The following is a 16,382-nucleotide window of genomic DNA, read 5'->3' on the forward strand; positions in this document are numbered from 1 at the left end:
ACGACTGGTCTTCAATGAGCCCAAAAGAGCCCATGTTACACCTCTCTTTATCTCCTTGCACTGGCTACCGGTTGCGGCTCGCATCAAGTTTAAGACATTGATGCTTGCATATAGAACAGCCACATGCTCAGCACCCGCCTACTTCCACTCACTCTTACGAATCTACATCCCCTCCAGAAGTCTGAGATCCACTAGTGAGCGACGCCTCGTGGTACCATCACAAAGAGGCACAAAATCACTTTCCAGAACATTTTCGTTTACCATTCCTGGCTGATGGAATGATCTTCCAACCCCTATCCAGAATGCTGATTCCCTGACATTTTTCAAGGGACAGCTGAAAACTCACCTGTTTCTGACTTCTGACTTCCTCCTAAAAAAATTTTTTTCTCTTTTCTTTCATCTTTCTCTGTCTAGCTTGTACTTATTTGAACAATGCTTGAAACTTGGTATGACGAGCACTTCCTGTCTATTTGCCTCTTTAAGATGAATCGCTTGATGTATTCCCCAATTGTAAGTTGCTTTGGATAAAAGCGTCTGCTAAATGAATAAATGTAAATGTAAATTACCTAAAATGAGTAACCGATTACGTTACTGGCTACAGTTTTCATCATGTAATTTGTAATCGGTAACAGACTACAATTTAAGCAATTTACCCAGCTCTGGATACAGTACTTTGAGCACTGCTTACTTGATTTGTATTTTTTGTTCGGTTTTGCTGAATTTGGTGACAAACTGCTTTGAAGCAATATGTATTGTATATAGCGTCAAACACAGAAAATTGGCTTGACATGGATGTTCTATTGCCTATAATTAGCTGATTGTTGATTGTGAAATTCTTGAAAGTAAGATATCATACACTATGCTTACTCGGAAATGGCAGCTGTCCAGAGGACTGAGCTCCATCTGCTTTGCTTCAGCCAAAAACTTCTCGTCAACAACACTCATTTCAAAGGCGGGGGTCTCTCCATGGAGCAGAATTGGGGCGATAGATTCCTGTGGAGGAGCAGGAGCGGGTGCAGGCTTCTTCAGCCAGTCAAAGAAAGCATCCACCTCACCATACTGCACAATCAACACCCACAGCATCACAAACCAAAGCCCCATCCTCGGCAACCACCCTGGCCTGCACACAGAAGATGAGGAAGCGTGTAAAACATAGCACTTAAATGTCCCTTATTTTCAGTTGCTCCTGAAACACTTATTACTAGCTAGCAACTTAAAATACATTAAATATGTGCTGCATGCAATTCATTTAAAAACATCCTATATTTATAATTATAAACAAATTAATTCTCAGTTTTAAATAATAAATGTAAAACGGTTTTAACATTTAATAAATAAATAAATGAGAAAAACTAATTAAATACATAGTGCACAGCATAAATGAGTACACCCCCTCTGAAACTTAACAAATTCAGCAATTACTCTTTGCTTAGAAGACATGTTATGGTTTTTTAGAGATATAATATTCCAGCAAGTCTGCTTGATCAGTTACCAAAGAAGAATGTTAAAATTATTCAAGAAAATACCATTTTCTTATCAAAGTGATAAAATGTTGTGTTGCAAAAATGAGTACCCCCTCCTGAAAGCTACTAAATAAAACTAAAAAAAAAAAATTCTGGTGTAAGGTTAAGGCAAGTATTGATCAACAGGTAAGTATGTTGAACCAAAACTGTTAAAGATGAATCGCTTGATGTATTCCCCAATTGTAAGTTGCTTTGGATAAAAGCGTCTGCTAAATGAATAAATGTAAATATAAATCATTCTCACATTATGAACAGGTGTATATTTGGATTTCCTTTCATTTTTCTCCTCCTCAATAAGAGAATTAAATTGATAATTTATGTATTTCACTATGCCTTTCTCAGTCTCAACTGTCTGTAACACGTGTTAGTTTTGTATTTTTTTAAAATTTAATTAATTAATTTTTTAAAAAGCTTACACACAGACTTGGCCAGTATTGGGCAGTAACACATTACTTAGTAACGCGTTACTGTAATTTGATTACTTTTTTTAGTAACGGAGTAATTTAACGCGTTATAATTTTCAAAATAGTAATTAGAGTATAGTTACAAGCCGAGGTCTCTATACGTTACTGCCGCATTATTGCTGACAGAATGCAGTGTTTTATAATCTAGATTGTAAAAAGGGTGTAGCACACGCACTGACCAGTGCCAGTGGATTTAGAGACCTGCTCTCCCGCGCAATAGAGTGCGGCGCGGGACAAGATCATAGAATGTATAAAAAGGACAAGATGGGCGAGTGCGGGGGCGGGCGCGGGCGTGTAGACAGTCGTGTGTGTGCGGGATGCGGGACAATAAAATGTTTCACGGGACTCCCGCAAAATAGAAATATCTAAACACTTGTTATTCATCTATTGCACAAAAGCAACAAGAACTAATATAAAATAAAAAACGATTAACAGGTGCAAGCGTATGCAGAGTTTCTATTTAGGCTATAACACGTGTTTGCTGCGTTGAGCAAAGTTGATTTCTGGAACGCAATAGCCAGTCAGGAGTGCAGTGCTGAAATTTGCGTGCTCACGAATCCTCTCATTATAACACACGAATTGTACATTACATAATAGACATTATGAAAGATTCATTATGCATATATTCATTGTGTTATAACAGAGCTTTTTGAGACTGCGATGATGTCATCTTTTTAGAGATTATAAATAGATAGCGCTATTTGCTGGCATTCAGCTATGCCAAACCATGTACGCAGCAGGCCAGCAGCCTATGCTTGCTTTAGTTAAAAATGTTTTGTGAATGTTGATGCTTTAATAACCAATATTTATCGGGAGCATTTATGCTGGGATTTCATGTCAATTTCATGGATGTAGCAACAGAAAATAGTAACGTAACTAGCAATGTAACTAATTACTTTTGAAATAAAGTAATCAGAACAGTAACATGATTACTTTTAAAAGGAGTAATCAGTAATCAGTAATTTAAATACATTTTCAGAGTAACTTGCCCAACACTGGACTAGACACACAGACAAGACTTGAGCTGTATAATGACACTATTGACTTGTTGTGTGAGAAATTATAGAGATAGTTTTTGTTACAACTATTTTAAATGATTTTAGTTTACTGAACAGCTCATTTTCATGAAGCAAATAAAAATAGTTTAGAGCAGTCAACTTGTTGGTGAATGTCTTTTCAAAATCAGTCATGTAAACACAAACATACAGATAAATCAACGTGTATCAGTATCAACATGTATGAGGAGAACTAATACCAGAACTAATATTGCTAGTACCAGAACTAAGTTACTTTCTTGTATTAGCAAATACTTTGTAGTTCAGTTTCAGAAAAAAAAAGTAAAAGCTCAGCGAAAATCTGAGAAATGATGGCACAATAATAAAAAGATTGCACAACCAACCATTCAGTTCATAATCTTTAACTAAGCTGTTTTAAGGATGAAATATTACTGTGATATCAACATTGTGACATGCTGTACTATAGGAAGACTATTATCATTATATTGTCATCTTTAATTTCCATCTGTTATGAACAATAGAAAGTGCAAGAATTGAAAATTGAATTTACCCAATATCAAAGTGAGAAGAGAAGGTCTTGGCATCGTGATGCTTGCGTTGTTTTAAAATGAGGTTACTTCCTGATTGGTGAGAAGAGCTGATGATGCTTTGGTAAACTGCAACGTAAACTATGTGTAAGTTAGGAACTGATATGTCCATCAATCTATTCTGTGCCCTAAACATAATCTTGAACAGAGTCAGAGTTACATCCTCATGTTCACCCTAATCCATATCTACAAGCTCATAGTCATCCTCAGTGTTCTCCTCATTCTGGTTATTATGGAACACATCTTGCATATTACAGTTCCCTATCGAAAGGTAACTCCTGTTGCATCGTCATTGACGACTGCTTGGGTAAACTCCTGTTTTCTCTGTTACTGAAGCCTGATTTGTTAACATTTGTGTAGTTGCACAAACCAATGGCGCTTGAGCCCGCCAGAGGGGGCAGAGCCAACTGCTATATAAGTCGGCCCGGAGCGCCATTTCATCTGAATCTCCTCCTTCAGTGACGAGACCATCTCTTCGCTGACTCTGCGACGAAGCAAGAAGCCGAATGACTCCATGTCCTTGACGGCATCTGACGCTGACGAGTGGGCGTGTTCTGGCGAAGAGCCTGAAGCTCCCCCTCCATCTCAGTCTATGCGGCCCAGCGTGCTGTGGAGGCCCCAGAAGAGCCCGCCCCCTGGCCTGCTCGACGAATGGTCATTGTGGCGAGGGGGGCGTGGTTCAGCGAGGTCTGCAGCGGGAGAGAGAGTTGGGAGACGAGCGGTGAGTAAGTGGGTCAAATGCAAATGACAAACACTTGTGTCTTGTTCCAGTAATTGGCGTGGAGAGACAGCATAAAGAGGCCCGGGAATGAGCTGGCAGGGAGAGAGAGAGACTGACTGCTGACTGGTGAGCATGGCGGGCTCTGTACTCGCCGCATGTTAACCCCTCGACTACTGCAGCTCTCACCACCATTGACGGCACTGAGGACAAGGGGTATTGCAAGCTCCCCCCTCTGGAAGAAGTGGTGGCTGCTCACCTTCTTCCACTGTCGAGCCGTGGGCTTAAAGCTACAGCGCACCCTTCAAAGCCCTGCAGGATGACGTCAGCCCTAGTCAACTGGGCTTATGCAGCGGCTGGCCAGGCCTGTTCAGCCCTGCATACGATGTCTGTCCTTCAAGCGTTTCAGGCCAAACTTCTCCGGGACATGGACGAGTCTGGCCGGGATCCTGGTGCCTTCACGGAGCTGCGTATGGCGACAGATCTGGCCCTGCGCACTACCAAGGTGACGACGCAGGCAGTAGGCAAGGCCATGGCTAGCCTGGTGGTGCTGGAGTGCCACCTATGGCTAAACTTAATGGACATCAGGGACGTCGAAAAGATGGCCTTCCTCGATTCCCTGGTTTCCCCCAAGGGACTTTTCGGACCTGCCGTGGACGGCTTCACTCAGCACTTTACTGAGGCCCAAAAGACGTCGCAAGCGTTGCATAATTTCCTGCCTAAGCGCCCCAGCACGGTGACTGTTTCAAGCTGCCCCAAGCCAACTTCCACACAGCAGCCTGCAAAGACGGCGCAGTCTCAGCTCTTGCGCAAGCCGGAGCCTGACATACAACAGCGCCCCCGGACGGCAAGGACGTATTCCTTCCCGAAGCGCCAAGGTAGTGCTGCTACTCCCCGTGTAGTGCTGGACCCTGAGCCCAAGAAGTCATCCTGATCAGCGTGCAGAGAGGAAGAGGAGAGGGCAAGTTCTCGCAAATGCCGGGACCCCCTCGAAGAAAGCTCGCAATCATTCCCCACCCCTTCAAGCACCTCTGAGCGGTGGAGGTTTTTTAGTGCGGCACGTCCTGCCAGTTCAGCGTGTGCCACGAAACACTACCGCTGTGATAGTGGACCCAAATACCTTAAAGAGCAAATTTCCTCTTCCTACACTCACACATGTAATTTCTCTGCTGGTTTGGAAAGCCATACCCGGCATGTCAGATTGGGTTCTAAAGACTATAGAACGAAGCTACTTGCTTCAGTTCGCTCGCAGGCCACCTGTATTCAGAGGTGTTGTGTAGAGTTCGGTGCAGGAGAACGAATCTCATGTTCTTCGAGCCGAAGTGCAAACATTGGTTACAAAGGGTGTCGTGGAAACGGTCCCCTTAGCGAACAGCAAGTCAGGTTCCTACAGCTGATACTTCCTCGTTCCCAAAAAAGACGGCTGGCTCAGACCGATTCTCGATCTCAGATGTCTGAATCGGGCCCTCATGTGACGGCCGTTCAGAATGTTGACTTTGAAGCAGATAATCGCGCAAATTCGCCCCAAGGACTGGTTTCTGTCTATGGATCTGAAAGACGCTTACTTTCACATTCAAATAGTGCTCCGTCACAGACCGTTCTTGAGATTCGCCTTCGAGGGAGTGGCCTATCAGAATACGGTCCTACCATTTGGTCTGTCCCTGGCCCCCCACACTTTCACGAAGTGCATAGATGGAGCTCTTTCCCCTCTAAGACAGATGGGAATCTGCATATTGAACTACCTCGACAATTGGCTAGTACTCACCGACTCAGAACGGCAGCTTATCGCTCACAGGTCATTGTTGCTCAACCACCTAGAGCATCTTGGGCTGAAAATCAATCCAGCCAAGAGTTTTCTGATTTCCAGACAGTGAGTGTCCTTTCTGGGATCAGTCATAGACTCTGTAAGGATGCGAGCTTGGATTACGCCAGAACGCTCCCTGACTATCCAGCGAGCGGCGGCGTCTTTCAGGCTGGGGACTGCATGTCCCCTGAGGGCATTTCAGAGGATGCTCGGCCTCATGGCGGCGGCCTCCTCGGTTATTCCCCTGGGCCTGCTTCACATGCGGCCCCTTCAGCTTTGGCTGAAAGACCGCGTTCTGTCCCACGCCTGGCGCCTGGGCCACTTTTATGTCAAGGTAACCCATTGCTGCATCAAAACTGTGGCTGCTTGGAAATATTCTCGCCTGTATCAGTCAGGGGTGCAGTTGGGAATGACCTCCAGAAGAAAGGTGGTAATGACGGATGCCTCCGGCTCAGGCTGGGGCGCTCTGTAAGAGGGCAACCTGGCGTATGGCTCCTGGTCGACCCACGAATGACGCCTGCATATCAACTGCCTCAAAATGATGGCAGTTTGTCTAGCTCTGAAAACCTTCCTGCCTGCCTTAAAGGGGCACCACGTCCTGGTCCGGTCGGACAACATGACAGTGGGGGCCTATATTAACCGCCAAGGCGACCTCAGGTCACGTCCCCTTCACAGGATGACTCAACGTCTCCTGCTTTGGGCACAGAGAGAACTCGTCTCACTACAAGCGATTCATGTGCCGGGCAGACTGTACCAGGGAGCAGATATGTTGTCAAGGCACAATGTAACTCCAGGGGAATGAAGGCTACATCCCCAGATGGTTCAGATGATCTGGTCAGTTTTTGGCAGGGTAGAGGTTGACCTCTTTGCCTCCGAAGACAACTATCACTGCCCAATCTATTTTTTGAGACAGCGGGATGCTCTGGCCCACGATTGACCCAACACCCGCCTGTACGCCTTCCCTCCGATCGCCCTGCTACCCCAGGTTATCAGGTGAGTCAGGGACATAAAGTGCTCTCTCCTCCTCGTGGCTTCTCTCTGAATAGGTACACTATAATTACAAAAAAGTTACGTTGTAACTTCTGTTTACTTACACTGTACGTTGCGGGTTGTAATCTAAAGCATTACCGAAAATTCTGTAGATTGTTCATGTAATTCACTATTCTCTCTCAATCTCAACACTTCAGCTGGTAGGAAGTAATGGCTCAGTATTATTTTATGTTCATAGGGTTTCAGTGGTCCTTCTATATTGACATTAAATTGCTGAGATGCTGTTCTTTCTAATTCATAACAAAAAGGTTTATGACTTTTTAGAAATGATCCTCAGTGTGTGACCACTAAAAGCTCTGAAAAAATATTTGCTACCCAATCCGGTTCAGGCAATGACAAGGATACAGAGCATCAGGTTCACAGTGTTGCCAGGATTGTGGTGTGCACATCAGGCTCGTGCACACATAGACATCAAAGGGGGCTTGAGCACCTGCCCCTTTTCTTCCTCGAGAGAAAGTGCCCTTTTTTCTGGGGAGTTTTATTATTATTATTATTATTTTAATAAATGAATATATGTATATACATGTGTGTGTGTGTGTGTGTGTTTCTGCGCACAGCTTTCCCTGTCAAACTAATAAAAAATCCAAATATCAGGTCGGGTCAGGTCAGGAAATGTTGAGACGCTGTCGAGTTCCGATGCCTTTCTCCCCTCCGCGCAGCACAGCAGTGTAGCACACATTGATCGGCACATGCACATCACAAACAGGCAGAGAGCCACAGAAGTGAAGCCCTCCCTCGCTTTCCAGTTGTGTTTGTCATGGTGTGGAGGTGAGTGGTGATGAACAAAAGACTAAGCTACCTGTGCCTCGAATTTACAGCTACTTATCAAAAAGGCAAAAGGCAAATAAAGTTAATTTGTCTTACTAACATCCATGACTCTGAGCAACATAACAGTGTTTCGTTCCTGAATGAATCATCCGTTTAAATGATTCGGTTCAATCGCAATGACTCACTTATTAACAGTAACTTGCTGCCACCTACTGGCGGTTTTAATTTCACATTTAAAATATATTTTTTTTAATATAATTTCAGATATCAGTATTCAACGTTTAATGTTTAAAATATCAAAACAGTATTAATGCATTTGTAACTGCAGGTTAAAGCATTAATGTCCTGCATTAAACAGTGTGTAAATGCATCTAAATGCCAGTTCAGATGTAGCTTCTGTGTTTTCTCTGCATTGCAAAGATTAATTTTGTCAATACTGATTTAATTTGCTTGTTAACAGCCCAAATGACTTATGCCCATAAAAGGTAATAATCAATTTAAACTTATTGGAAAAGATTAATTTTTATCACTGCTGTGAACTGATCACCACACAGAATATGCAGAATATCAAAAACTTTAGGAGTCAGCTGTCCACGGTAGTCCTTATCAACCTTATCCTTATCAGATATCAGCACAATAACACACTCAGCTAAATATTGTCTAATTATCGTTATTGATAATATCCCAGAAAATATCGAGATATATTTTTTGTCAATATCGCACACCCCTAATATATTTAACATTTGTTTAGAAAAAAATTTAAATAAATATGAGAAGTGCCCTTTTCTCCACTTAAGCCCCTGCCCCTCAAAATGTCTGTGCACGTCCCTGTGTATATATATAATCAGATATCAGCACAATAACACACTCAGCTAAATATTGTCTAATTATCGTTATTGATAATATCCCAGAAAATATCGAGATATATTTTTTGTCAATATCGCACACCCCTAATGTATTTAACGTTTTGTTTAGAATTTTTTTTTTTATAAATATGAGAAGTGTCCGCTTGAGCCCCTGCCCCTCAAAATGTCTGTGCACATCCCTGGTGCACATTAGAGAAGTGAAAGATGCACTGTAGTCACATTTACCACAATAAACCACAATGACTTCAGTGCTGAACAGCATTGTAGTGATGGTGATAACGCCCTTCAATGTCAGAGAGGAAGAAGAAGGCGTTGTTGAACAGGAGGATGTCATGTGGCCATGCTCTGAGAATGTTATTAATATTACAAATATTCAAACAAACAAAGAAATTGCAGCTTTGTAACTCACCGCTGAAAAAAAAAATCACAAATAAAAACCCAGCATGATCAGAAACACACAAAACATAAGTGTTTATTAAACATTACTCTTATCATCCAGAGACCTGACACAACAGAAACATTTGTATGCGTTTGACTTTACAACAGCTGTTACAGGGTTTGTTACAGGGTTATGAAATGACTTCTTCCTTTTTTATATATCAAATTAAAGCTCTTGATGAGCTCTTTCTACTGCCAAAATGACACAAGTGAATTCTTAATCATTTTGGAGTCATTCATTAGAAACCAAAAGACTTAACTCTGAACATACTAAGCTTGTTGGTTTTTGTTTTAGCCCTCCTGTAAAGTTGGTGAAATGTCACTTACGCCCTTCTGGTTCTCACCCCTCGTGATGTTCTCATAGTTTGTCTGAGCAATAGCAGGCAGTGCTCCAACATATAATAGCTGTGCCTCCAACAATCTGAGTTCGATTCACTTTAAACTCTTATGTCTAAATGTATAAAACACATAACTTTATTAAAATTATTTTTTGAGCTAATCATTTTGAAATTCAATTATTTTCATGTTGTATAAAGTCAAAGAAATTCAATTACCCTGCCTATTTATTTATTTTAGATCTATCAAACATATTGAGATAATGTATTGAACATAACACATTGCTTATGTACTTTTTTCCCCCCAAGAAATGCTGTATATGTATAACTGTTTCAGTTGCGTGTGCTACTCATGAGAAGGAGGAGTGAATAATACCAGAACACTGGCAGAACCTGCTGCTAGAACCTTAAAAGGAATTCAGCCATCTTGGTCAAGTTTAACGGAGTTCAAGGACAAGAGGAGGCCATGCTGCATCGGGGAGGATTTTGGAAATTTTGGGAAATTCCAACTTATGTCAAGAAGATGACAGGAGTAAAAGACTGAGTTGATTGCTGTTTCAGATACTTAGACCATCAGTACCCACGATACCTAAAAGCCCAGAGCTGAGGACAAGAAGCTGACTACACCTTTGATTGAAACCATAATTATTGTATTTTATACTTCAATGATGGAGTATTGTTTGCCTTTATATTTTTGTTTATTATAAAAAGAAATGTAACCAATTAAAATAAATTTTATTGGTTACAAAAACTGTCTAACAAGGCTTTGATTTATAGTGTTTTAAGACTTTGATTAAGAACATACCACAAAGGAGAACAAGTTGTAAGTAATTTGAAATGCTTAATAACTTGGGCCAGACTCAACTTACTTTACCTAATCTTACAATAATAAATGATAAGAAAGCAATGTGCAGTTCAGTGTCAGACCATCTGAAATGATTTACGTTTAGGGGGTTCAAGTTTAGAAACATTTTGTCTTCCATCCATCCATCCATCATAAAATGTATTCCACACGGCTCTGGGGGGTTAATAAAGGCCTTCTGAAGTGAAGCGTTTGAGTAAGAAAAATATCCATATTTAAAACTTTATAAACCATGATCTCTACCTTCCGCTAACTGTCATACACGCGTTCACAAGTGAGTGGTGTTCCAGCGAATGAGACAGTACGTAGGCGTAGCGTAAGCTCCATTGGCCAGTGTAATACTTCAAAGAGAAAGGAAAAATAAAAAAACTGAAATCGCATCATATGACGCCTTACATGTTGTACTTGGTGAAATCACGTTCACCCACTTTCTAGGGTATAATCCATTCAGACTTTGTATGAAACTTTTGTTTTTCAGACGCATAGGCTACACCCTGCAAAGTTTCGGGAATGACTTCTGCATATTTATGCGGGATTCACTCTCGAAATAGCAGTGATTGGCAATGGACGGAACAAAATATGTTGATTTAATTCTGGACAATACGGTAGGGCATTGTTTTGATGCTTACATCTGAAAAAATTTATTTATATATAAGTTTATATATATATATATATATATATATAATTTTTTTCTTGCCCCCCCTGACTCAAGAGTCAAATGTTGCCCATGGAAAAGTGCTTATAGTCACGTCAGGGTCTGAGCAGATGTATGCACTTTTTCTTGTCGCCGTACTGCACGTACCATGGAGAGCGTGCCCTGCTGAAAAATCCAGCATTGCTAGTCACCAGCATCAGATATGTTTTGCATGCTGGGACCAGCATGGGATGCTGGTTTGCTGAATCCCAGCATGGAATGCTGGTTGCTGGTTTGCTGAATCCCAGCATGGGATGCTGGTTGCTGGTTTGCTGAATCCCAGCACGGGATGCTGGTTGCTGGTTTGCTGGTCCCCAGCATGGGATGCTGGTTGCTGGTTTGCTGGATCCCAGTATGGCATGCTGGTTGCTGCTTTGACGTCGCTCTGGCCAGCAGCCAGGATGTACGTGTCAACCCGGCAGCTTGCTCTGTGTCAGATGTTCTAGTTTAAGACATTAACTTGTAAGCACAAAGCACAAGATACTTCTATGTGAATGTATGAATGTATGTACTTCTATGTATGATTTTCAATATGAATAAGACTTTATTGGATAAATCTAAGGCAATATAAACTAATCTAACACATGCACTCACACATTCATACAAGTTGCAAGAAGAGAGAAAGTGAGGAAAGAATGAGTTTAAGAGAATGAAAATGTGAAATCCCAAGTTTATAGCAATATGTGCAATTGCATAGACCTGAACAACCATCAATCACTTAATTAACCCTCGCATTGAGTTCCTCAATGAGGTTAAAATTTATATTAAATGCACCAGTTCAGAATCTGGAGGTACTTGCATTGCCTGTGTAAGGGGTTCCCTTGTCTCCTTTCAGAAAAGGGGGTTTCCCAAGGTTGCTGATTGGCTGGAAGTTCAGTAGTCGTTGAAGTGATGTCTTGGGAAGAACACGAAACTCTCAACGGAAAGAAAATAAACTAAAGTAGAAACCAGCAAGAAGAGTGACGAGACTATATGGCGTTTCTCCTCATGGTTTTAGAGGAGCAGCTGGCATGTAAGCTAGAGCACACTCAAAGGACGCTAAAAAGCAGTGTCAAAACGCGGTGGCAAAAAGGCAAGGAAAAAAACCTAAAAGCATGACTAAAAGCAGTGACTAAAAGCATGACTTGATGGTGTCCTGAGTATTTAAACCGGGCTGTTGGACACATCCCAAAATGTGTCTTGACCAATTAGACATTGTCTTAGCTAGGGGTGTTGCAATGTTTCTCCTCCCAATACATAAATCAACATGTTATCTGATCAGTTACATGGTCCGAATTTTCCCGCTCTTGCAGAGTATAATTTGGACATGATTTCTATAACCAGAATATAATATATTTTATGAAATATTGATTGATAGAAAAGTTTAAAGCATGAATTTTCAAACTCATACATACCCAACATGAATATAATCCTATAAACTATTCAATAGTTATTCAAAATACATACACAATAAGTGATTAGGACATGATAGTCAAATATGTGGGTTATATACATGATATAGAGTTATGCAATGGACTGATATTCATTTATAAGTCCTTTTTAAGATGATTTTAGATGCATCTACGTATGTATCGTTCTGTGGACGTGCGGGTGTGCTTTGTGAGGCACAAAAAGGTTAAAAGGTCTCATTAAGAATTTCAGTCTGGTTCTTGTCCTCTAGGTGGGGGGAAGTCAATCCGAAGAAAGTCTTTAGCTCTGTGATTACTATCATGGATTTACATGTGATGGTCATGCTGTGCATCTCTTTGACCATCAATCTTGGTTACTTGCCCCAAAATTGACAATCTCCTTCCTGAGTTGAAATTATCAATGTGTTCTTTTGTGTTAATGTTGAAAGCTGTTTGAAGCTGCTAGTTTGTTAGGCTCACTTCAGACTCGTGGTGCCAGGATCTGATTTACGAACATCCTGTTGTCTTGGGCCTGTTTGTGGAATTCGGCTCTTTGGGTTGTTCAACACCAATCTGATCAAATTTTAAATTGTCTGATTCGCTCTGATACCCTACAAGCCGGCTGGTCTTCTCAGAACACCTTCGCTAGGTTTTACAAGCGGGACGTCCTGTCCTTTGCATCCCAAGTGCTATTGGTGAGTGCTTGATTCAATTTATGCTACCCTTATTGTTAGGCTGCTTAACACAGTTGTGCAGCCCCCCAATGCTATTGTTGTTGTTGTATCTGCCCTGTATTCAGTGCAGCTTCTCGTGATTTCATGCCAGATATGCAAATTTAGTATACGTGGGTTTTAGACGTTCATTGGCTTATCTCCACCTATCAGCTGAGAGCTTGCCTTACAAATGTCACTATTGGTTAAGGGAAATGTGGGTGTGTTCTCTCCCTGATATGTATAAACTTGTATAGGCTGCTCGTAGCCGCTCTCACGACTGGATTGAACACTGTTCCCGAAGTGGAGACTCCACAATATTGAGAGAAAGCTCGAAAGGGAATCTTTCTGGTTAGTGTTGTAACCTCGGTTCCCTGAGAGCAGGAACGAGACATTGCAGAGATCACTGTGCTTGCTGCTCGACCAGCTGGCAGCGTTCAGTATCAGTTTCTGACACAATTGTCGCGTGCACCACATTTTATACTGCCTCTCGAGCTTGTCAGTATTTGCATGCGATTTGCATACTTCGTGACAATTGGCCAGTCAATTGGACTGGCGTGAGCCAATAGGACTTCAGGAAAATTTGGAAGGAGACAAGTTCCTGAAGTGGAGACTCCGCAATGTCTCGTTCCCACTCTCAGGAAACCAAGGTTACAACAGTAACCAGAGACATTTTCTCATCCAATGCTATAGCACAATTTCACCATACAGCTAGGATCATCAACAATATTCCCAACGAGATCAGCCAGAAAACTTGCGGTAATCTTTGATGACAAGCTGACCTTCAAACACTGCAACGACATTATGATCATGCAGTTTTGCATTGCACAACATCAGGAAGATTAGGCTTTTCATAACCGAGCAGGCTGTACAACTTCTCCAGGTCCTTGTGATGCCTAGACTGGACTATTTCAATGCTCTTATGGCTGGACTTCAAACATGTGCAATCAAATGTCTGCAAATGATTCAGAACGCAGCAGCACAACTGGTCTTCAATGAGCCCATGAGAGCCCATATCACATCTCTCTTAATCTCGCTACACTGGCTACCGGTTGTGGCTCACATCAACTTCAAGACATTGAGACATTGCTTGCATATGGAACAGCCTCCTATCCACATCCCTATCCCTCCTCCTTCTAACTTGTATTCTTTTGGACAATGTTTGAAACTTTGTATTGCTAGCACTTATCCTATTATTGCCTCCTTGTGATAAATTGCTTTCCTTATTTGCAAGTTGCTTTGGATAAAAGTGTCTGCTAAATGAATAAATGTAAATTTGCATCTTTGCTAATATTAAACAAACATATTCTGTTTGACACGCATTAAAAGAAAGCTTCCTCTCCATTTCACTTATTACTAAATGTGATCTGATATCCCTGGGACACAGTTCACTTGAATCACTGGATGCACTAAACAAAAATCTATCAGTTGGAATATGTGCAGCAGGCTGTGATGAACACTGCAGTGCTCAGAATGAATGCACTGTATTAGGGGTCAGCATCCCATGCTGTTGTCTCTCTGTTCATCACACTGTCAACTGAATTGATTCAAATCAAGGCTGCCATATTTAATCTGTTTTGAGCCTCAATAATTGTAGTTTTTGGGTTCACTCAATATTAATCACAACAGCTTTCACCACACTTTTCTCTGTAATATTCACATTGACATAGTCCTCTTCAGAATGGTCAGTCCACATTAATATAGTCCTGTTCAGAATGATCAGAGTCCACATTAATATAGTCCGGTTCATAATCATCATGATCCATGTTTTCATCAAGTTCCACATTTTCATAATCTGCCTCATCATCATCATCTTCATTTTTGCTATTATGTGATGCAGCTTGACCTAATGATATTGCATAGAGATGGACAATTAAAGGAAAATGTAAAAAAAAAAAAAAAAGACGGTGACTTTGGAAGAAACAGTTTTACAGTTTTTTTTTCAACTGCTTTCACACAAAATCTTTACTTGTCACAATGAAACTCAAACACCAGAACCACACACCACATCTGCAAAACCATACACTAATTCTCGGACTTTGACTCAGTTTTCAATTTCATAAAACACTTTTTGCAAAACACAACACACAATTCTCTATGTAACACACAAAAATCTAACAGGAATTATTATTATGGCAAAGGTGTTTGCAAATATTTGCTTTTGAGATGTGTTTGTGATATTCTGAATGCAGTGCCTCAAGAGATGTGAGGCATTTTGCTTTTTTTGTGCAATTCTTGGATTTGTGTGTAAAGTTTTGAAAAAAAAGAGGCAAAGTTTTGAAAATGTGTTTAAGCAGTTGAAAAAAAAAAGTTTAAGACATCTGGATTCTTTTATAGAATGAAAATCATTACCTTTCATAAAAGAGCACTTCAAATGACTTTGTTTGTTCCTTTGCTTTTGTCTTCTCTTCAGCAGGAGGATGATTATGAGGGAGGACAATAAGAGCAGCACAGCTGACACTGCAGCACCAATGACAGGAAGCAGGGAGGCTGAGAGAGACACACGTGTTTGAGTTTGAACTTTCATTACCAGCAGTCCAGCTTTGATTTAGACTCTTACACATCAGTACCTGTGATAGTGATGAGCAGCAGTTCAGAGGCAGATGAACGGAAGGAGCGTGAGGAGACACTGACTTCATAAACACAGCTGTAGTTTCCCTCGTGTGAATAATCTGCCTCAGGAAAGAAGAAGGAGGCAGAGTGACTGACGGCTGACTCAGTCCTGGTGATGCTTGATCCTCTGAATAGGTGAAAAGATCCTCCAGGATACTGAGATTGAGTTGAACAGATGATAGTGAAATTGTGGCCCCTGGTAATCACTGGCCCCTGAGGCCCCACGTCAAACCATCCATCAGGAGCACTGTGGGAAATACTGGGCTGCTGCAAGTTCACTAGAAAACAAGAAGAATACATTTATATGGTTACAGAGACTCAATCATTAAATTCAAACAGTTGTAAACAAATAAAAATGGCTTCAAGAACTGCATCTTGTCAGGATCGAAATGTAATCCATAGCCATTTTGTGCATACATGCTGTATTTATATTTGTACTGTATATAGTGACTGTTTGATATTGTTAGGAGCCAAGGACAAAAGTGCACAGCCCTTATATGTTCTTTACAAGCTTTCTTCTAATATTTAGGGCCCGAGCACCGCTGG

At 41.2% G+C, this 16,382-nt stretch overlaps 1 protein-coding gene across 1 annotated transcript; it reads right to left on the reverse strand.

Annotated features, from left to right (window-relative positions):
* Positions 1-14,561: 14,561 nt before the first annotated feature.
* LOC107754431 (uncharacterized) lies at positions 14,562-16,114 on the reverse strand (the record flags this gene model as incomplete). Its single annotated transcript, XM_016570870.1, has 3 exons — positions 14,562-15,069; positions 15,576-15,713; positions 15,794-16,114. Coding segments are annotated over 3 exons (620 nt in total), but the record flags the coding sequence as incomplete, so codon positions are not given.
* Positions 16,115-16,382: the final 268 nt, after the last annotated feature.

This window comes from Sinocyclocheilus rhinocerous, unplaced genomic scaffold (genome assembly GCF_001515625.1).
Source record: "Sinocyclocheilus rhinocerous isolate Xijiao unplaced genomic scaffold, SAMN03320098_v1.1 scaffold2910, whole genome shotgun sequence".
NCBI classification, from domain to species: Eukaryota; Metazoa; Chordata; class Actinopteri; order Cypriniformes; family Cyprinidae; genus Sinocyclocheilus; species Sinocyclocheilus rhinocerous.